Source organism: Carassius carassius, chromosome 19, assembly GCF_963082965.1.
Source record: "Carassius carassius chromosome 19, fCarCar2.1, whole genome shotgun sequence".
In the NCBI taxonomy this organism is placed as follows: domain Eukaryota; kingdom Metazoa; phylum Chordata; class Actinopteri; order Cypriniformes; family Cyprinidae; genus Carassius; species Carassius carassius.
In genome coordinates, this window is record NC_081773.1 from 4,529,383 (window position 1) to 4,552,863 (window position 23,481).

General features: G+C 40.6%; 2 protein-coding genes across 2 annotated transcripts in view; one reads left to right on the forward strand and one right to left on the reverse strand.

Annotated features, from left to right (window-relative positions):
* The window catches only part of LOC132094910 (acyl-CoA-binding protein-like), a 339,735-nt gene extending 319,226 nt beyond the window's left edge, over positions 1–20,509 (reverse strand). Inside the window, exon 1 of the mRNA XM_059499570.1 lies at positions 20,500–20,509. Within this exon, the coding sequence (XP_059355553.1) occupies positions 20,500–20,508 (9 nt within the window). The 5' untranslated portion in view covers position 20,509. The remainder of the gene's footprint in view (positions 1–20,499) is intronic.
* Positions 13,363–17,175, forward strand: LOC132094901 (complement C1q-like protein 2). Its single transcript, XM_059499559.1, has 2 exons — positions 13,363–14,242; positions 15,078–17,175. Exons 1-2 carry the CDS (start codon positions 13,673–13,675, stop codon positions 15,255–15,257), a joined length of 750 nt encoding a protein of 249 aa, XP_059355542.1. The 5' UTR covers positions 13,363–13,672; the 3' UTR covers positions 15,258–17,175.
* Positions 20,510–23,481: the final 2,972 nt, after the last annotated feature.

Genomic DNA, 23,481 nt, shown 5'->3' on the forward strand with positions numbered 1-23,481 from the left:
TTAACACACAGTATCTTTTCATGCTGAAGCAGAAGGTAATGAAAGTGTTTTGGCTTTTATACAAATTTTGAATGTCTGTATTTATTTATTTATTTATTGTCATGTCTGTGTGACGCTAGGTAAGGGAGACAGGAGGCAAAAGCAAGTAAACAGTGTTTATTGTAAATGACGTGCTGATGGAGGGTCGGAGAGTGACGCAGGAATCTGGATGGCAGCACAGACTGGTGAGTAGGTGCGTTGAGTGCGCTGGTACAGATGACGGTGGTGGTAGATCCGATAGAGGTGATGATAATCCGTGTACGAAGGGAACAATCCAGGGCAAACCAAAACAGGAGACAAAGCAGGACAGGAACACGAGAACCAGACATCTAACACGGAGGACCTCAAACAACGATCTGACAAACAAGAGACGAAAGACAGGGCGTTATAAAGGCGGTGGGGATGAGATGCACCTGCCGCTGATCAGGCGATCAGTGGCCACACCCACATGAACCAATCAACATGACATAACCAGACTACAGCTGGAGACGGTGCGTTCACGAACCGTGACAGTACCCCTCCTCCTAAGGACGCCTCCTGGCGTCCCCAGAATCTCTTACCTGTCGATTGTAATCATCGATAAGGGAGTGATCCAGGATGTCCCTGGCAGGTACCCAACTTCTCTCCTCCGGACCGTAACCCTCCCAGTCCACCAAGTACTGAAATCCGCGTCCCCTCCTTCTAGAGTCCAGAATGCGATTTACCAAATAGGTGGTCTCCCCATCTACGAGACGCGGCGGGGGAGGAACCGGGGTAGGCGGATTAATGGGAGAATGAAATACGGGCTTAATTTTGGACACATGAAAGGCGGGATGAATTCTCCTGTACGTAGGAGGGAGTTTAAGGCGGACTGCCACCGGACTAATGATTTTGGTGACAGTAAACGGGCCAATAAATTTGGGAGCCAATTTATTAGATACGGAACGGAGAGGAATATTCTTGGTTGAAAGCCACACCCTTTGACCCACGACGTATACGGGAGGCCTAGACCGGTGGCGATCGGCCTTGGCCTTGGTGCGCGCCCCCGCTTGGAGTAGAGTCTCACGGGCTCTGGTCCAAGTGCGGTGGCACCTCTGGACGAAGGCGTGAGCGGAGGGGACCGCAACTTCGGATTCCATACTGGGAAAAATAGGTGGCTGGTAACCTACACTACACTCAAAAGGAGATAGGCCCGTAGCTGATACTGGTAAGGTATTGTGGGCGTACTCCACCATAGACAATTGTTGGCTCCAGGAGGAAGGATTCTTGGAGACCAAACATCGCAACACCCTTTCCAAATCTTGGTTGGCTCTCTCGGTTTGCCCATTGCTCTGGGGGTGAAACCCTGAGGACAGACTTACAGTCGCTCCCAGTAGTCTACAGAATTCTTGCCAAAATTTAGCCACAAATTGGGGTCCCCTGTCGGAAACCACGTCTATCGGGAGGCCATGTAACCGAAAGACGTGGTCTACGACGGTCAACGCTGTCTCCTTGGCTGAGGGTAATTTGGGCAAGGGAATAAAATGGGCTGCCTTCGAGAACCGGTCCACCACGGTTAAAACCACCGTGTTTCCCTGGGAGGGTGGGAGGGCGGTAATAAAATCTAGAGCGATGTGGGACCAGGGTCTCGAAGGAACCGGCAGCGGTTGGAGTAACCCATCAGGGGGCCGATTGGAAGTCTTACCAGTGGCACAAACCGAGCAAGCCAAAACAAAACTGTGAATGTCGCGAGCCATAAGTGGCCACCAGAATCGTTGCTTGACTAAAAATCTAGTACGGTTAACCCCTGGATGGCAAGCTACATTCGAGCAATGTCCCCACTGGATAACGTTGGACCTTAATCCCTCCGGCACAAATAAACGGTTCGGTGGGCACCCGGGCGGAGGCGTTACCCCTTCTAAGGCCGTTCTGACCTTCGATTCGATCTCCCATGTGAGAGTGGAGACCACTAATGTCTTCGGAAAAATACTCTCGGGAGTGGACGGGCGTTCGGAATGGTCAAAAATACGCGACAAAGAATCGGGTTTGATATTCTTGGAACCCGGGCGGTACGAGATAGTAAAGTCAAAACGTCCGAAAAAAAGTGCCCACCGAGCCTGCCTGGAGTTCAACCTCTTAGCGGTGCTAATGTACTCTAAATTCTTGTGGTCAGTCCATACTATAAAAGGAACCCCCGATCCCTCTAACCAGTGTCGCCATTCCTCTAATGCCATCTTAACTGCCAACAATTCTCGGTTACCAATATCATAATTTCATTCTGCCGGGGATAAACGATATGAAAAATACGCGCAAGGATGGACCTTGTCGTCTAAGGGAGAACGTTGAGATAACACCGCTCCTACCCCCACCTCTGATGCGTCGACCTCCACCACGAACTGACGCGTAGGGTCCGGGGTAATCAGAATAGGGGCTGAGCTGAAACGGCTCTTCAGTTTGGCGAACACAGCCTCAGCTGTGTCCGACCACCTGAACGCCGTCTTGGCGGAGGTCAAGGCGGTCAGAGGTGCGGCTAGTTGACTGAAGTTGCGAATAAAACGCCGGTAGAAGTTAGCGAACCCCAGAAACCTCTGTAGGGCCTTACGGGAATCTGGGCTTGGCCATTCTACCACAGCCTTAACTTTCTCGGGATCCATGCGTATTCCCTCAGTCGACACGATATACCCCAAAAATGGAATTGACTGTGCATGAAATTCGCATTTCTCCGCCTTGACAAAAAGCCCATTCTCTAGCAACCTCTGAAGCACTCGTTGGACGTGCTGCACATGTTCCTGGAGAGAAGAAGAAAAAATCAATATGTCGTCCAGGTAGACATAAATGAACTGATCGATCATATCTCGCAGCACGTCGTTAACAAGTGCCTGGAAGACCGCTGGGGAGTTGGAGAACCCAAACGGCATAACCAAGTATTCAAAGTGCCCTCTGGGGGTGTTAAAAGCGGTCTTCCATTCATCCCCCTCCCTGATCCGAACCAAATGATACGCATTGCGTAAGTCCAGTTTTGTGAAAATTGACGCTCCCTGCAACCTCTCGAAGGCCGAAGACATCAACGGCAAAGGATAAGTATTCTTTACCGTGATGTTGTTCAGTCCCCGGTAATCAATACAAGGTCGCAGAGACCCGTCCTTCTTTCCCACAAAAAAGAACCCCGCCCCCGCAGGAGAAGAGGAAGGGCGGATGAATTTAGAAGCTAGAGAATCAGAAATATATTTCTCCATAGCCTCCCTCTCTGGAACCGAAAGTGAATAGAGTTTGCCCTTAGGCGGAGACTTACCTGACAGTAAATCTATGGCACAGTCGTAAGGACGATGCGGAGGAAGAGAAGCAGCCCGAGACTTACTGAACACTTCCTTCAGATGGAGGTACTCAGCGGGCACGTTAGACAAATCCACCGCCTCCTCCTGCAACACAGACACAGACACAGACGGACAAGCAGACACTAGACAAGACTCATGACATCTTTTGGACCAAGACAAAACAGAGTTAGAGAGCCAGTCAATGCTAGGGTTATGGAGGAGGAGCCAAGGGTGTCCGAGGACAATGGGTGCCAGGGGAGAGTCAAGGATGTGAAAGGAGATGGTTTCGGAGTGATTGCCAGACGTGATGAGTGTGATGTCCTCAGTGATGTATGATATGGTAGGAAGTTGCTGGCCAGTGAGGGCGTGCACCGTGATGTGGTGCGGAAGGGGTTTGAGGGGGATGTGGAGCTTGTGAGCTAATGTGCTGTCCATGAAGTTACCTTCTGCCCCGGAATCCAGTAGTGCCTGACAGTGATGTGTCTGTGCTGACCACCGCAGCCATACCGGGAGGAGTGTGGAAGATGATGGTGATGATGATGATGATGAGGTCTTCTCGGCGGAGATCCCACCCGATAGTAGCCTCATACGTACTACCGGGCCTGGCCTTTTACCGGACAGGCGTGGGCTTGGTGTCCGGCTCCCCCGCAGTAAAGGCAAAGGCCCAGGGACCTCCGCCTCTCCTTCTCCTCCCGGGAAAGCCGAGCTCGCCCTACCTGCATGGGCTCGTGATCGTAGACGGGGCTGGCCACGTCCCCGCCGCTGAACCGCACGTCTGCCGGTCCCCTGGATGGGGTGTTGAGTAGCCCCCTCCTCTCCATCCGTGCCAGACGTGCGTCGACCCGAAGGGCCAGCTCAATGAGCCCATTGAACGACGGGGGAAGGTCCAGGGCGTAGATCTCCCTCTGGACGCGGTCAGCCAGCCCATGCAGGAACATGTCCCACTGCGCCTCCTCGTTCCAATGGCACTCCGCCGCCAGTGTCCGGAACTCGATGGAGTAGTCCGAGACGGATCTTTCGTGCTGGCGCAGCTCCGCCAGCCTCCTGGCCGCCTCCCGTCCTGCGGCGGCCCGATCAAAGACCCGTCTCATCTCGACGGAGAGGGCCTGGAACGAGGCGCAGCATGGGTCCTGGTTCTCCCACACCGCTGTTCCCCACAGTGCCGCCCTCCCAGAGAGCAGGGTCAGGACGAACGCCACCTTGGCCCTCTCAGTGGCGAACGTCCTAGGCTGGAGGGCAAAATGCATATCACACCGGTTAAGGAACGCTCTACAATAATCGGGTTCACCTGAGTAAGCCTCCGGAATCGGGAGGCGTGGTTCCGGCTGGGAGGGGGCCTCCGATGGTGCTGGTGGAACAGGCGGTGTGAGTGGCGCAGTGGGGGCTCGTAATAGCTGGAACTGTTGGGTGAGCTCGGACACCTGCGTCACTAAAGCCTGGACCGCGCGACCAGTGTCGTTAAGAGTCCGCTCCTGGGAGTCCATCCTCCGAACACTGGCGCTGAGGAAAGCTTCGAGAGATGAAGGTTGGTTACTCGCTGCCTCCATGTTGTAGGTCAGATCGTTCTGTGACGCTAGGTAAGGGAGACAGGAGGCAAAAGCAAGTAAACAGTGTTTATTGTAAATGACGTGCTGATGGAGGGTCGGAGAGTGACGCAGGAATCTGGATGGCAGCACAGACTGGTGAGTAGGTGCGTTGAGTGCGCTGGTACAGATGACGGTGGTGGTAGATCCGATAGAGGTGATGATAATCCGTGTACGAAGGGAACAATCCAGGGCAAACCAAAACAGGAGACAAAGCAGGACAGGAACACGAGAACCAGACATCTAACACGGAGGACCTCAAACAACGATCTGACAAACAAGAGACGAAAGACAGGGCGTTATAAAGGCGGTGGGGATGAGATGCACCTGCCGCTGATCAGGCGATCAGTGGCCACACCCACATGAACCAATCAACATGACATAACCAGACTACAGCTGGAGACGGTGCGTTCACGAACCGTGACAGTCTGTATGCATTCAACATGATGGTAAGTTCTTAGTTCAACATACAAGTACTTTTTACCAATTCAATACAATTAAGCACACTTCTTTTTCAAAAGGGTATGATGATTTCATACTAACCATTTTCAATGTTTGTATGTTAGTTAACCCTCTGGTGTCCGACGTTGTCTTGGGGGCCTGGAGAAGTTTTGACATGCCCCGATATTTGTGCTTTTTTCAGTTGTTTATGAACATATAAATGACTAAAGTGTGAAAACACTGTATTCAGCGCAAACTGGGCTATAATAATATATGAGCAGCATGTATGTACATGATTGTGTTTTTGAGAAAGCAACGTTTATTCGTGGTTAGTGAAAAATATTTATTATTATTATTATGTTAAAAAAACAGCTGCATAGATAAATATATGCGTAATATATATATAAACACACACTCACACACACAGTGCCGTGAAAAGGTTTTTGCTCCTATTGTTTTTTTTTTTGTGTGTGTGTATTTGTCACACTTGAATGATTCAGCTCAAACTAATAAAAATATTACACAAAGATAACCTGAAATAATGATTTTATTTATTAAGGGAAAAAATGCTGTCCAGACCTGCCTGGCACTATGTGAAAAAGTAATGCAAGTGGATGGGAATTAAGGCTAAAGCATACAATAATAATAATAATAAAAAAAACTTCCACAAACAAAACTAAATGAAACCCTGTGGCTCGTGATGATACATTGATATGTAAAGACACAAAAAAATTTGTACTGATGAGAAGAGATCTCAACAACATCGCACACTGTGCTCAGATATTTCTCCTTATAGAGACTCTGTCTCTTTAGTTATACTCTGGGGGTCTCATATTTGTCTCTTGTAATGCTTTAGATGAGATCTCAAAAACTTTACAAATCTTTATCAAGTCAAGTACTTGAAGGGCCCTAAATAAAATAGGGGAAATTATAAATTCAGAGCTAAAGGCTATATTGAGAGGGAAATTATGCAGAAATAAGGATAATGTTTATGTACTTAGGCACATAATTTGTTGTTGGAAATAGTAATGTACTGGATGCCTTAATCAAAACTGATCTAGAGAAGATGTAACCCTGGAGCTTTCTTTGCTGAAAGGCACATAAATTGCTTATGTCTCAGTCTTGATGATTAAATGACTAATTTGATTATTAATACATGGAAGAAAGTTTGAGCTCATATTGATGCATCTGACTTGGTGCACACTTTGTAATGTTATTGAGATCTCTTCTAAAGCTTTAAAAGAGACAAATATGAGACCCCCAGATTATATAGCTAAAGAGACAGATTATAGTCTCTATAAGGAGAAATATCTGAGCACAGTCTGGGATGTTGTTGAGATCTCTTCTAAACCTTTCATTAGACAAATGTGAGAGATCCAGAGTCTCTAGCAAAGGAGAATCTGAGCAGTGTGTGATTTTGTTGAGATCTTGTCTAAAGCTTTAAAGAAGCCCATTGTGAGAGTGTTAGAATATCTCTCTTGTCTCAGGAGACAAGCTTGAGAAGCAGGAGACTCAAGCAAGTTTCCATTCAATCTTAAGGTTACCACATTTCTGTCTTGGAGAAATATTTTAAATGGATCTCTTTTTTATTTTATTTTTTTTCCCTCTGGTAAGCTTCAATGCCATTTATCTACACCATTTCAGTCAAAGACAATACATGCATTGTCATATTTGAAGTTGTTTTATGTAGACAGTGTTTCAATGCACAGTGATTTAACAGAGGGAACCATACATGCAAAAATGGGCTAAAAATGTTTTATTCTAAATAAAGCACAAAAAACACAAGGACACCAGTGTTACATTTAAAAAAAAAAAAAAAGAAATATTGCTCTTATACTAAACATCTTGCACTTGTAAGTGCGGTGACCGAGAGAGCTCAACGCGCTGCAATTTGAGAAAACACATGCAAATTGAAAAAACACCAGCAAAAAAAAAATCATCAATTTGACAACACAAGTGTTGCAAATCATCACAACACATGCATATAACGAAACGCGCTGCAAATCCATCACAACTCATGCATATAACGAAACGCGCTGCAAATCCATCACAACTCATGCATATAACGAAACACGCTGCAAATCATCACAACACATGCATATAACGAAACGCGCTGCAAATCCATCACAACTCATGCATATAACGAAACGCGCTGCAAATCCATCACAACTCATGCATATAACGAAACGCGCTGCAAATCATCACAACACATGCAAATTAAGAAACGCTGCAAATCCTGCTGCAAATAGCACTGACCATGTGCATGTATACATGTGAGATCTTATGGAGATGACAAGTGCCATAAATCAACAGTTTTACAGATTAGATTTTGAAATTTCATATGAAGCTTTGGTAGACTTGTGGTTTTAGCTACACTGTATTTCTAAACTCATATCCTATATCAACATTTTTTTAAAATACATTTCAAAAATACGTTTTTAATATTTGTATTTTTGTTTTTATGTTTGAGCTTATATATCTCTATTATCATAACAGTCTGAGTAATTCTGATTGTTGAACAGTAAACTTTGAAGTGTCAGCTTTGTGAACAAATGTTGTCATTTATGTATCTAGTCAGAAAGAATCATGAGCAGAAACCTTTTTCTTTTGGGTATGTCATTTCTGTCTCCATGCCAAAAAATGGGGGGTGACTAGTAAGGGGTGCCATAATGCAAAAATCACTTTTATAAGGTGTTTGAACAGAGTGGAGTGGCCTCAGTGTGTGAAAACAACCAGCTTATAATGGTAAAAATCCACCCACTTATTGTTTTATAATCTAAATAAACCATAAACAGCATGAAAAGTCGTATATGTTTGTGCTAACATTTTACTCCAGCCTGCCTTACAAACTAGAGGTCAGTTCAGGGCTGGAGTTGTGCAAAGAATTCTTCAGAAAGAGGGATCGATTCCAACGCTTCGTGTGCAAACATCCAGACTACAGACAAAGTAAGCATCACGCATCATATTTTGTTTTCCAAAAGATCTTCTTGGTTGTCTGTAAGGCTAATGTTGCTAAAGCTACCATTGTCTCTGCCTGTTTTCATTAATAATGCCTTCATGTGCTACCAGAATGATCATAAATAGGAATTGTTTGAAGCTAAATGTGACAAAATGTTGCTGTTATTTTCAGCATGAGCCGCTTTACAAACGGTGACCCGAATACTGTGCATCACTGATAAGAAAGGATGCCCGTATATGTCTGTCGATGGGTCACTTATTTCTAGCTTACTTGATACATTTACACCTCAGACGACATTACACAAATTACAGGAATAAAAGTCATAGTCTTCACTGCTTGACCCAGACTTGACCCCTTCACTGTATATGTGTGTGTGTATGTATGCATGATTATGTGTGTATTTATGTGTGTCTGTATAAAGGGCAAAGCTAGCATTTTAAGTGTGTATGACCTCACGGGTGTTGGGGTTACATGGGGTGTTCATGTATACAGGGTTCACTGCAGTAGCACTTTGGTCCAGAGCAGGAGACATTCACTGCTAACGGCACACTGACATTTAAACACACATATGTTTGTGTGTGTGTGTGTGTGTGTGTGTGTGTGTGTGTGTGTGTGTGTGTGTGTGTGTGTGTGTGTGTGTGTGTGTGTGTGTGTCTGTGTGTGTGTGTGTGTGTGTCTGTGTGTGTGTGTCTGTGTGTGTAAGCAAATGATGTGGGTTTTGTTGACTGTGAGTATATAAAACAGTATGTTGTTTCACAATTTTCAATCTACGACTTTGAACTGGAAAATTAGGTAAGCTGTATACTAAATCTAAACACTAAATAGTATATAGTAATGCATTCTTCACCCAGAATAGGCAAAAGGTAGGACTAAATTCAGAAAATGTGAGTTTATGATGCATTGGTGGGTGATTGACAGCAGGTGGCAGCATAGTAATTGCCACTTATTCCAAAAACAGATATTTTTACATATTTTTGTTAACATTAAATGTGCATAAACACGTTGGGTTTCCATGTTTTAGGTGTGTCATTTTTATACTGTAAAAACTGTATTTTCTTTGCCCCTTTAGCCTACCCATCACACAATACTGCTATGTTTAGATTTACAAAAATCTTAATTTCATATGATTTGTAAACTGTTTTCCTCACGGGGACCAAAATTTTTTGAATATTGCCATCTTTGTCACACACACAAAATCTTCAATCATTTTCAGTGAGAGGAGCAGGCAGAACTTAAAGGAATTCATTTTCATTTTGCTGAAATAGTTTGTTTCAGTAGTTCAGTTTGCTGAAAAATTGCTTACCCTCAGGAAATACAAGATGTAGATGAGTTTGTTTCTTCATCCAGAGAGATAGAAATTTGTTGTGGTGTTTTTATCAGCTGTTTGGACTCTCACTTTGATGGCACCTATTCACTGCAGTGCATCCATTGGTGAGCAAGTGATGTAACGCTACATTTCTTCACATCTGTTCTAATGAACATCAAATTCATATACAGTACATTCTTAGATGGCCTAAGAATGAATTTTCAGCAAATGCTCATTTTTGGGTGAATTATTTCTTTAAAGGATGAACATAACTGCAGTGAAGGAAAATATGTCTGCACAGAGTAAATAAAAGAATAAACAAAACAAAACTATTACACGCACGCACACACCATATCATTCTCTCCCCGTGTCTATTACTCTCTTCATTTCTCAGTGATTGGGACCATATACAGCAGGCAGCATCATGAAAACAGAGACTAACTCTCATCTGCAAACAACACACATATAGCAACATAGGCCAAACATGCACAAGTATTTCTGACATAATTAGGTCTGTTTGTGGCAGAGGTGGAGTCAGTGTTGATTCACTACAGCCCTGCATCACAAAAAGAGCCATCTACACCTATAAAACACTCAGGTTTGCACAGAAAACTGGCATTTTAATATTCTTCTATATTTAAGGTCAAATCAAGTGATGTGATGACATGATGTGTTCTTGTATTCTGGGTTATAAAACATAAGAAGCACACATAACACAGACTTTGCTACTACTGCACTTTCACTACAACCTCTTGATCTTCCTTTTCGAACAGGTTGATTATTATGTTATTTATTTTTGTTTATTTATATGGATATTTCTTACGAATTGCTGTCATTTTTATTTTTTTAATCATTTTATTAATTGTTCGAAATAAAGATTTCATTCATTCATTCATTCCTGCAAACACCTATTATATTATCTGTACAAATTTGCTTTGGCTCCATATGATACTGACATGCAAAATAATGTTTGAGCAGTTGTGTGTGTGTGTGTGTGTGTTTGTGTTTTTTTTTTTTTTTTTTTATTGGAAGCCTTTAGAAATGGTATGGAACTTTCTGAATGTTTGGCCATACATCAAAAAATGTGCTTATAGTTTCGTATATATACACTATAAAAAACAGAAAGGTTTGCATTGATCTTCTGGAGTATGGACAACTTCTAATGAAATTATGTTCAACCAATAAAGCATATTTGAGTAAGAGGAACTTAATCATAAACATAAATCTTCATAAAGTTGGATGATGGCCCTGAAACCAATTAATTAGATCTATTTGATCAAGCAATACAATATATTTAGCAAATAATTTTATTGAACAAGTAAAATATTACTTGTCACTATAGTATTAGTGGAATCACTGCTCATATAAGCAATGTAGTTTAGATTACACACAATATAAAGTTAATGTAATAATCAACAATAGAACTCATCAAGATGTTTGCAACTGTATTGTTAACTTAAAAGATGCAATCATGCATTTATTATCTTGCAGCTGTTTTAATAGTTCTACTGAATTTTATTTTAGTGTGTAAAGGGGATGGCTCATCTTACCCCACGCTACTGTCTTCCACATATTGTTTCAGTTTGCATTTTTGGCTGCTGCTACTTTTAACACAATGAGTGATTGGTAAAAGAACAGATATGTCTGTTGGTATCTAAGTGTGTGCGAGAGAACACAGGTTTATTTATGTGTGCAAGGGCTGATATATTCATGGCAGTGTGTGTGAGTGAAGAGAGAGGGAATGTGTGTGTGTCAGTTTATTCATGGTTGTGTTCTCTGTCACACACGCAAGCCTGAGTCACAGCAGTCAGACCCATGTCTAACAGCCCAGTGAGCAGATAAGTTTAAACACAAAGACACACTCACAATGACACACACAGACAAACACAGCCATGAATAAGCTGGCACACAGATTCATCCACACACGTGAACTTTTCCACATAAATAAATAAAAACAGGGGAGCAAACAGCATAGCAGAAATAGAATAGCGACTCTTGCTAGCGATCTGACTTTCGCTCTTACATGTCACATCTCACATGTTTTTCCAGGCAGAACCCATGAAGGGGGCCCAAGTTTTAGATAAGGCCTGAAGTAAAACACTCACTCCCACAATAATCTGCTAGATAGAACAGCTCGCTGTCTTCTGAATCCACCTTCATCGCTGCCTCTGTTTACTCTCTTCTGATGATGCACCTGTGAAGCACAGATCAACCTACTCAAGGTCATTCTGTACCCCTGACGGAATTATCATTTTATCTCAGAACGAGAATCACTACTGCAGTTATTTACTAATTTAGGATGCATACACAATTACTACCTACATGGGATGGTACAATCACCTTATGGAGCGAGGCATACATATGCATGAATAACATTTTCCAGGAAAAAACTCAAATACATAAAAAATGACGTAAATAGTGCTTTTTTGCTTATATTATATTATATTATATTATATTATATTATATTATATTATATTATATTATATTATATTATATTATATTATATTATATTATATTATATTATATTATATTATATTATATTATATTATATATTGAAGTGGTCTCTGACATTACAGGCTTGTCAGTCTTTGCTACTGTGAACTAACTGCTTTCATATTTAGTTACTTTTTATATTAAAACAGATTTTGTATTATTATGCCCGTCTTCCATGTGGGTCAAAAACTAATTAGATTCCCCCTCCCCATTTCCATTTGTTATCTATTTTTATAGATGCATATAGGGAATGCTAAATATCATGTTCAAGATCAGATTTATTTTTGATAAAAAAGTAAATAGCAAGCTGCCATTTCATTTTCTTCCAAAAAAATTTATATTTTACTTATTACATTGACAGTCCACTAAAAGGGTAAGTCGCACAAAATCAATGTCACCTTTATACATTTACATTTATTCATTTAGCTGACGCTTTTATCCAAAGCAACTTACAATTGCTATATATGTCAGAGGTTGCACGCCTCTGGAGCAACTAGGGGTTAAGTGTCTTGCTCAGGGACACATTGGTGTACAAGTAGTGTAAAATAATAGTGTAAAGAAAAAAAATCTAATTGTATTCAATGTTATGCGGTAAGGTTATTGTAAGGAAGCTTTGTAGCAAGTATTACATTAATTCCTATCCAAAACAACTATAGTGCCATGATGCTTTGGTTTATACCATGGCACTGAATGATTACTATATTTATCATAGTGTATAATCATAGATTAATGGTCCATTAGTTAATGTTAGTTAATTCATTAATTATTATGAACAAAAAATGACCAATACATGTATTACTGTTTTTATTCATCTTTGTTAACGTTATTTAATGAAAATACAGTTATGCATTGTTTTGCAATAATGCATTTGTAAATGTTGAAATTATGACATCAACTAAGATTAATAAATCCTGTAGAAGTGTTGTTCTGGCTTAGATCATGTTAACTAAAGTAGTTAATGTTAGTTATGGTGCACAGACACCATCACCATGAAAAGAGTGATGAACATGAAGCATTAACGCATTTTACATTCTAAAATTTGCACATATCTGAAACAATAGCTTAACTAAAACTTGTTATTAATTCCAATTAACACAATTACAAGTCTGTGGAGAAAAAAGGGTTTAAAACTAATTCTGCTGAAAGAGAACATATGTTTTGTTACGCTCGGATCGTTCTCTATAATTATTTATAGCCTTAGCGGAGATATTGTCATCGCAGCATCGTTCAGCCGCGTTGCTACGTCAGTCCGCGCACCTTCTCTCTCTGCGCGCAACATTCACCGCTCCGCCTCGCGCTCCGGCGCGCGTGCCAAAGCCAATAGTTTCTCTGACAAATCTAGCACAGACAGTGCTATTCTGCCAGAGGTCACGAGAAGGAGGTACGGCACATTTCTGTGTTGGTGGGGAGCGTGTGTATTTGTATATACATTTAAAGGAAAGAGAGTTTTTTTTTCTCCCTTGCCATACTTTCCAGTTCGCTTGTCACCATTTCCACCAAAAACGAGCCGGACTTTTCAGCGCGAGCTTCCCGGGTGCTCCAAAGCAAGCGAATAATTGGGGCGGTCGTGGGCATCGTCATGATCGTGGCGCTGGTCATCGCAATTCCGCTTCTGGTCCGGACCTCAGTGGTTTCAGCGCACTACGAAATGATGGGCACTTGCCGGATGATCTGTGATCCGTACAACCCCAAACCGAGCGCCACGGCGCTGGAGGTGATGCAGGATCTCAGTGTCATCCAACCATCTTTCGCACAAGGGACTAGAGGTGAACCGGGCCGTCCGGGCAAACCTGGACCCAGGGGTCCACCTGGCGAACCGGGTCCACCTGGGCCAAGGGGTCCGCCTGGAGACTCCGGCAAACCTGGATTTACCGGTATCACGTCGGGAACGGCGAGGACCGAGACAGGAGACATTGGTCCAGCGTTGGGGAACATCAAGATCGCGTTTTATGTGGGTCTCAAGAACCCTCACGAAGGCTACGAGGTGCTTCGGTTTGATGATGTTGTGACAAATGTGGGAAATCACTATGATCCCACTACTGGCAAGTTTACGTGCCAGGTGTCGGGGATTTACTACTTCACCTACCATGTGCTGATGCGCGGAGGGGACGGGACGAGCATGTGGGCAGACCTCTGTAAAAACGGACAGGTATTTCCACTAAGTTTACAGGAGCAAAACTGCAAACGCATGGTGCGAATTAAGGCTAATTGAGACTTGAGTCACCCAAAGTGGGGTCAAGAGAAAAAAAAAAGAAAAAAGATGAAGTGACTCAAAGAACAGATACATTTCAATCGTGTTTTTAAACAGCGTTCCGCACAAACATTAGACACAGCGCGCTGTGTTACTTTGTAAGTAACAGCTAAATATGTATGGCTAATTCGTACGGTGCATCATTAAAGTAGTTGTGTGGTCATTATTTATCGCTTTATTCTAAATTTCCTCATCAGACAGACATAATTGGCTAAGTGCATTAAGGTGCCGAAAGAGAAGTGGGTTGTGCGCGATTTTGTCCTGAACTTTCCAGGCTACTGATGCTATATCAAACGCTGAAAAGTAGTCTAAACTGACAAAACGACCTTCTTGGCTGTTTTCTTTGATTTGCAAAAAAAAAAAAAAGGCAAAAAAAAGATCTCACTGGTTTTCTGGGCGATTTAGTAGGCTATAACAATCACTTCAACAATACACTTTTCATACGACAAAAGAAGAGTCAAACGCATGGGCATATTGTGCATTAATAGTAAGACTTTGGCGTGCATGCATGTCTCATCTAGTAACAGCACTAAAAAACAAATAAGAGGGCTATTAGTCATTACTGCAAGTCTTGCCTTTCTTAATTCTTTAATTTAAAACAATACAGGGAAGTAAAAGCTGATCTTTATTCACAAATATTAATACAAAATTAAAAGTTTTTTATCAGTTTAGATCCATTCATTTTTAAGATATGTTTTATTTCTAAATTGACATTCTGAGTTTATTTGAACAGGTTCGGGCGAGCGCCATCGCGCAAGACGCCGATCAGAACTACGACTACGCGAGCAACAGCGCCGTGCTGCACCTGGACTCCGGAGACGAAATTTATGTCAAACTCGACGGCGGAAAGGCGCACGGAGGAAACAACAACAAATACAGTACATTTTCTGGTTTCATTCTGTATCCAGACTGAACTGCCACCTGCCTCGTCTCGAGCTGAGTGTTAATGAATCTCCTCTCTCCGAGCGGCACACTCTCTCGGCACTCCATTGTCATTCCTGTCTGTAGTGTCGTTTGGGAATATAAGGGTCATCTGAACTCAGAACCAGTGTGAGAATATGTTGTCTGAATTTGTCCCTTTCTGTTTAATGATGTCTTGTGTTTGGCTGTTATACCCAATTAAAGAATGCGTTAATTACGCACAGGATGGTGATGAGGATACAACACTTATCGATAGATTATTAGCATATCTGTCCTCTGAGTGATTTTTGCTCAAATGAAATTCATTTCCTGCATTTATGAGCCCCTAGTGGCCCCTAATGTAATACAGTTTCTGCTGTTAGCCTAAATTGGCTTCGTGTAGATCTGGACAAGCAATTTGGTCTAGATCTCGACAAGCACAGTTAAACATTTGAGCTCCTTGGAATACTGTAGTTCACTAAAAATGAACATTCTCTCATCATTTGCAACTCATGTTGTTCCAAACCTGTATGACTTTCTTTCTTCTGTGTAATCCAAAAAGAGATATTCTGTAAAATGTCCCAGCGTTTTCTCTTTCCAAAACAATGAAAGTCAACGGGGTCCAAAAATTGACCCACAGCATTCTTCAGAATATCTTCGCTTGTGATCGACAATAGAAAGAAGTAATCAGGTTTGGAATTGCCTGCAGGCGAGTCAATGAAGCCATCTTTTTATACATATTTGGCTGAATTATCCCTTTAAACACCCAATTTAAGCTCAACTACAAATGTTTTTGTTTTAATCCTATGGCTGAGCAATAAAGCATTACAGTGGATTTTCAGTTTGCATTTAAATTACAAGCCTGTGTGTGCGAGTGTGCATTTTAATGAGCTCTGGGACTTGACGTTTGACCTCACACAGGTTCTCCTGAGACCTTCAGTGATTACACACCTAATACAATAAGCATGCCAAACATCACAACCGCAAAAGAGAGAGGGAGAGAATTCTCAAAGAGAAAATTATGTCTAGTGCGATCAACCAAATTAACTTATGTGTATTAAAATGGTCAAATTTCCAACAACTCACACTATTCAGAAAAACAAAGTTTATACGGTGTGCTTTTTGATTGGTAATTGGTGGCTGTACATTCAGATGTTTTTACATTCTGATTAAAATAGATAGAAGGTTAATAAACATCCTCAAACAACAACAAAGTGTCTGTTAATCTATCCAATGCTTGGTTTATATATAAAGAGCCTTCATGAATGCCTGTTTACACTCTGCCATCAAGATCCAGCATGAGGAAGAACATTCATTTGAAATATAAATATGTCTTTTAGTTTACAAATAGCCATAGGTTTGAATATCAGACTAATCTTTCATACATGTTTACCCAACACCCACTTTCAGCAATTAAACGCCCTGGTGCTTGTCTTTCTAGGACTCTACTAATCTGGTTTGATTTATTTGCCTAGTCTGATTTGTGGAAAACACATCTTTGTCTGCCAGCCCCTCTAAACCCTAAAGATTTACAGGCTTTAAGAAAAGAGCCAAATTTTATGATTGTTCACACAGCCCATAAATTCAAATGAATCTGGAGAACACCTGAATTATTCTGGTTTTGTCTTGGATTATTTGACCGACCACCCATCTGTGTTATATGTCATACAGTATAACACTGAGTGACAGTTCGAAGAGAAGTTCTGGAAGAACATCGGCCTTGATGAGCTTTTATTAGTCCATGTGTGTGTGTGTAAGTGCGATCTGATCCTCGTGATCGTCGGAGGAAGCACAGCTGGTAGTTACAAAGTGAAAGAAAACTAAGCCAGGAGGCTCACATCACTTTTCTCTCTCCTTCTCACTCTCCTCCTGCTCATTTCTCTCAGCGCCTCGGATGCTCTTTAACATATAACAGCACACACGCACACACACACACACACACACACACACACACACACACACACACACACAGGCTTTCAGGGAGTCAGCGGGAGCAAACACACACACATACACTCCAGTAATTACATGACATCATTCAAAGCATCTCCGTCACAGCAACTTTATTTCATCATTAGACCTCACGGACAAACACGCTGCTGACACACTGTGCGGCTACATCCAGTTTAACCGCTCATCCTCACATTGAGTCTCATACACAATCACACATCCCTGTTAAACATCGCCAGAAGTTGCTTAGAAGAGTCCAATCGTTTAGCCCTCATGTTCTTTTGAGATACACCTTATTGTTTTTATTGGTGTCCCAGAGATCAATAGTGTAGTAAAAATACAAATCATATGAAAACCTCCTTGTTTTTCCTTCAATGTTTTATTATTATTATTATTTTTATTATTATTTAAGCCCAGCAGAAATATTATTGATGCAGTTCTCAGATATGTGATTAGTATCCGGAGTATAACAGCCTGACTCTGGGCAACAACCAATTGTCAGAAATTACAATAAAACAAATACAAATTAACAAGTTGTCAGATTGTATCTACAGTGTGTACACATTTAAATTGGTTGCATTTATTTATTCAGCTTTTTGTGTTCGTGAAGGCTTACAGAAGCATGTTATAATGTTCATAATCAGTTCTATAAAGTGTTAACCTGATTCTTTAATGTTAAGTTGTTTGAGCAATTAAAATGCCTTTGGGGTTAAAATGAGTTTATAATGTTTCATTTCTTAGAACAGTAAAATTTAAGAAGAAAAAAAAAACATATAGTATTGCATAATACTATTAATAATAATATACACTATACTATATACTATTAATACACTGTATGATATAACTGTTCATATGGAAATTATCCATAGCTCTTCTGTGAATCTGTAATATTTCCACCAAAATAATATCTCCAGAGACATGGTACTAGTATATGGTACTACAATACTACAGTAAAACAATAGCACATTTTTAAAGGTATATAAAAAAAAACCTTCATCTGCTGTATGTGAAGATATTTGTGGTCCCCTAAGCTGAAGACACTTGCAATGAAGTCTAACACACATACGCATACTGTCCATCATTCATTATACCTTTCTCTCTAATGCTCAGCATGCCTCAGCCTATCAGAGGTTAAAGGGCAAGCAGTCGGTTCTAACGCATACTAAAGAGAGACACAAACACACACACCCCTCGAGCTGTTCTCAAAGACATTAAGCAAAGAATAGAGGAAATATGACACATTTTTGAAGTGCAAAGGAATATAGTATGAGTGTACAATTTAAATATATGCGTGGAGCATATACTGGCTTTCATGCATGTACAGTATGTGTGCATTAGTCTGCATACTTGTTCATTTGTGAGTGTATGTGTATTCTGAGAACAGAATTCACACATTAGCTGTTGGTGTTGTCATCATGATTTTGGCAGTTCAGTAGCTATAATAAGCAATCACAACTGCACACATACCTCCTCTTTCCAGAGGTTTTCATTAAAACCTCATGCAATATTTGGATATCCACATATATTCGAAGAAATGCAAAACATGGAAGTGACTTTTCTGGAAAACATGCTTTTTTCACACGTCTCCTAGAGTAATTATCTTACTCATAGCGTCTTCATATGAATCTTTGATCTTATGGGTCAAAAAGGACAAGAATAATGTCGACGCAAGTATGTAATATTATAAGAGTGTTTTGCTCAGAAAGTTAATGGCTTCAGACTTTAGACAATCAATTCTCACAACCCCCTGGCCATTAATGGGACTTTTTTCTAAGATTTTAAACACACACACATCCTCTAATGAGCTGATGTGGTCTGCAGTGTTGAATAATTATGTGAAACTGATCTGAGGACTTTTATCTGCTAAGACATGACAGCTGTCAGTCAACAAGACCATCTTCGTCCTCATCTGCAGAACTGTCAACAAGCACAACAGACACAAAAGCCCACAGTACGTAAGAGACTTTCTGCCATTTAAGGTTATCTTTAAACTCAGTGTGCGATATGTGTGTCGGTGAGAGAGTTTTCTGAGTGTTTCTTTAGTTCCTACTGACATTTACCATCTTAAATCATCTCATGTAATTTTTATGAGCAGTTGCTGCCCAGTGTTTGAGCTCTCTTCAGCTCGGGTGTGTGTGTGTGTGTGTGAATGGATATGTGTCAGCATGCTTTGTTGTAGGTGTGCAGTTGTCTGTAAGCATCTGATAATGTGAATGTGAGCATGTACTGTGAGAGTGTGAATGAGACGCTCATGTGAAGAGTGTCAAGTTTATTATGAAACAGTAGTACACTACATAGGTCCACTACCCTACACAGGGCAAGCTGTTTGGAAAAATGATAGATGCACTACTTACATACTGCACAGTATATATTGAATTATGCTATACTGTATAAAAAAAATAAGGGCAAATAAGGACATTCCTGTAGCTCAAATAATAAAGCATGGTGTTAGCAACACCAAGGTCGTGGCTTTGTTTCCCATGGGTAATGCATGAACTGATCAAATGTTATTGAGCTCAAAACACTTTTATCATGGTTCATGATTTTCAAAGTAAAACATTGTGATGTTTCATTACAAAACCAGCTACAAACTGACAAAATAGACTTGCTCGATAGCTCACCTGGTACAGTGCTGCACTTGCAATGCGGAGTGATCTGATATGAGTCCCATTAAAGGAGCTCAAAGATTTGCAGAAACAAGGTACAATAGCACGATTGCTTTAGCAAATACTCTTTTATATCACATTTGCTTTTAGGTTTAGTTTGGGATTTAGTGTAGGTGGTAGGGTAGACAGTGTACAGTTGGAACAATGTATTAATTTACTTTCCAATAAATGGTGAAGTATAGTTGAAACTATCACTCTAGCCAAACCAATACATTTTAAATGTTAAAATATTTTTAAAATACCATTCAATAATTTTATTTCAGCTCTTTTTTTCCCCTTGGTCTTTATTATACACAGTTGTATAAGTGTATTTATTTAGCGCATTATTTGCAATGTTTAAGTACGGAGCCCCGCACATGACATGCAGGAAAAAACATAAGTCTATACTAACATACTAATTCGTTCCCTAAATGTACTAAAATGTGCACACAATTACCATTGCGTTCCCTCGCTTTACTATTGCGTTCCCTCGATTTCAAATCGAGGGAACGAATTAGTAAATTGTGCGCACAATTTATAAATTGAGTGAACGCAATAGTAATCGTGTGCACATTTTAGTACATTGAGGGAATGAATTAGTAAATCGTGCACAAGATTTGGACTTATGTTTTTTTCCTGCATGTCATGTGCGGGGGTCCTTACTTCGGACATGGTTGTAAGCAAATAATATTCAAAAATATGGGGCATATTCACTATTTGAATGCCTGGTATATTGAAAATTTAAAAAGTTCTTGTCTCATGACAGTATGTTAAGATTTACCATATTTTGGATTCAGTATAGTGAAATTTGGGGAAAAGAAGCAGCACAGGATATCAGTCTTGGTTGTTTAACATTTTTATTATTAAAAGTAGTCAAATATTATATGTTTCGCTGCTTCCATGTTACAAACCTAATCTTACCATTCTTTCATCATTAAATCTGCTGCTTCGTTTTTTCTTTAGCGTTTTGCAAAAAGTCTGTTTTATAATTGCAAACAGAGTCTAAAGCAGTTAATGTGTATGTAATGTTTATAAGGGAATGTTTTCACTGAGTGCTACAACTTTTACTGTGTAAGCAATAAAAAAAAAATAAAACAAATAATAAAAAATTGTATTGTAACCATTTGTGGACCACTGATCTGAAAAACTGGCAGATATTTAACTCATTATATGAATAATGAGGGTACAATCTCCATGGTAATTACATCTTTGGACCGAAAAATCCAGCTTTTTTTCCATCCCTGTCACTCTCTCTGTATTTAATACCACACATCTTGTGCTTTGTTCTGTTATAATCATACATCATGTGATTTGTGTGCGTTTTTCTCTCTCTCTGCTGTCCGGCGTGAGGCGTTTCAGCCCTGGGCAGCTCATCATGGCGACTGAATTATGGCTGATAATGCTGAAATAAATCTGAGGTGCTGAGGCGCCCATCTTCTGTCCTTTTCAGCCTCGATCTTCGCGGCTGCGGTCTGCCTGTCACATCTCTATTCATGAGGCTTTTACATAATGAGCTGTTATGGAGTTCTGGGTGATCTGTCATCAAGAGCAGCGACCCCCAGGGCTCTCACTGGACTCCTAACTTCACACTTCACGCGATGAGTAAGTGTGTGTGTGTGTGTAACCTCAGGAATTTCCCATCATCCTTAAACATCATCACTGAAGCCCAGTCCATCCTCAAGCCAACTCTTATTCTCTCTTTTTAAATCTTACTCCCTTGCTAGCTGCATGTCAGAAATTTAGTTTAAATATGTGTTTCCAGATTTTAAAGTCCAACTGGAACTGATGTTTATTGCCAAAAATCTGTTAAAGAGTCATTTTAGTTGTCAGTTTTTTTTTTTATGTAATTTTTTTCCAGACCTTTGACACGCTATCTCTTTTTAAAGTATCAAACACCAAAAATCCTAAACGTGCTGCTAAATCTAAACTAGACAAGACAATGTCTAGCTGGAATATTCCTTATTCATGTTTAACGTGTTAACATGAATACAGAGCTGGATAGAAACAGTGAATTAATTAAATGCATATTAAATGCTAATATTATGAGGAGGAACTGACTTGAGGCCAGATCTGAGGGAACTGAGAAATGAATGATAACTGAAGTTTAAAAATGCCTTTAAATATAAATAAAAAATAAGTGTGCTTATGTACTTCAAATCTTAAAAGTCTATTTAAAAAAAACTGTATTTGCTGATAATATGAATGAAATTAAAGGCCACTTTAGTTCACTTAAAGATAGACTATGGCTCTTAACTCACTTAAGTGCGTTTTTACAAACTGCTGTTTGTAATGATTTAAAATTAAAGTTTTACTGCAATGTTCAATTTAAACCTTAAATCTTAAAGTTTTAGTACATTTATTTTGATGTGTTTATTAACATACTAAAGCACAAGTACTTGATTATAATTTTAACTGTGGTGTGTTATTCTATATTACATTTACAGTTTTTCTCGATTGTTTACACACATTTTCTGAAAGCATGCCTCATATTCTCAAAACTCTACACACAAATCCAAAAACACACACACAATGGGCAAAACCCCTCAATGCTCCTGCAAAATGAAACTTTACATTCAAAACAATGTTATTTCTTCTCAAAATGGTATTTTGTTTTCAAATGACACACACAAACCATCATATGAATAGACATTTATAAGAACCATTTGAACACTGATGTGCTCAGTGTAAAACACTATGATGAATGGAAAACACTTATTCTCCATTCATCATAATCAGTGTTACACTTACTACAGACAGTACATACATAAGTGTGTTGTAAAATATTTGAGAATATTGTTTTTACAGAACACACAAATACACGGTAACGAATATATTTAATTTTTCCCACAAAAACAATGTACACAGTGTACTTCCCAACCAACACAAAGTAGGACATACAGTGGTCTACATACAAAACAACAGAAGAATTTACTGTATACAGTTACAGTAATACTGTAAAAAAAAAACACTATGCTGCATCCTCTCTTCTGTTGCGGTCTGGCCACAGCACCTCATCCACATCACAAGCAATGTTTTCCCTGGCCAAGCAGTGGGGGAAATATCGCCTAGCATGGCGATTTCAGCCATGAAAAGCATCAGCTGCTATATCTCCACATGCGTCCTCCATAGCTTGGAGAAGAGGTATACGCGTTTGAGGATTTCGGTCATACACTTTCCATCTCCAGGCAGAAAAAAAATCCTCAATAGGATTGAGGAATGGAGAATATGGTGGGAGATAAACAACTAAAAAGCGTGGGTGGGCAGTGAACCAGTTACGAACCAGAGCAGCCCTGTGGAAACTTACGTTGTCCCAAATGACAACGTACCTGAGCTGCTCTGGGCCATCTACCTGATCTGGTGGAATGAGTGTGTTGTGTAGGGTGTCCAGGAATGTGATCAGATGGTCGGTGTTGTAGGGGCCAAGTGTAGCATGGTGATGGATGACGCCGTGATGGGTAATCGCTGCACACATTGTGTTGTTCCCTCCGCGCTGGCCAGGGACTTCAACAATGGCACGCTGGCCGATTATATTCCTTCCCCTCTTTCGTCTTTTTGTGAGGTTGAACCCAACCTCATTAATGAAGATGAACTGGTGCTCCACTGCAGCCACCTCTAGCTCAAGGACTCTCTGAAACACACATGACA

Excerpts from the sequence above, each read along its gene's own strand:
- LOC132094901 (XM_059499559.1), top strand. The coding sequence starts at position 13,673 with ATGATCGTGGCGCTGGTCATCGCAATTCCGCTTCTGGTCCGGACCTCA. Across the intron at positions 14,243-15,077 it reads ACCTCTGTAAAAACGGACAG|GTTCGGGCGAGCGCCATCGC; the intron begins GTATTTCCACTA and ends TTATTTGAACAG.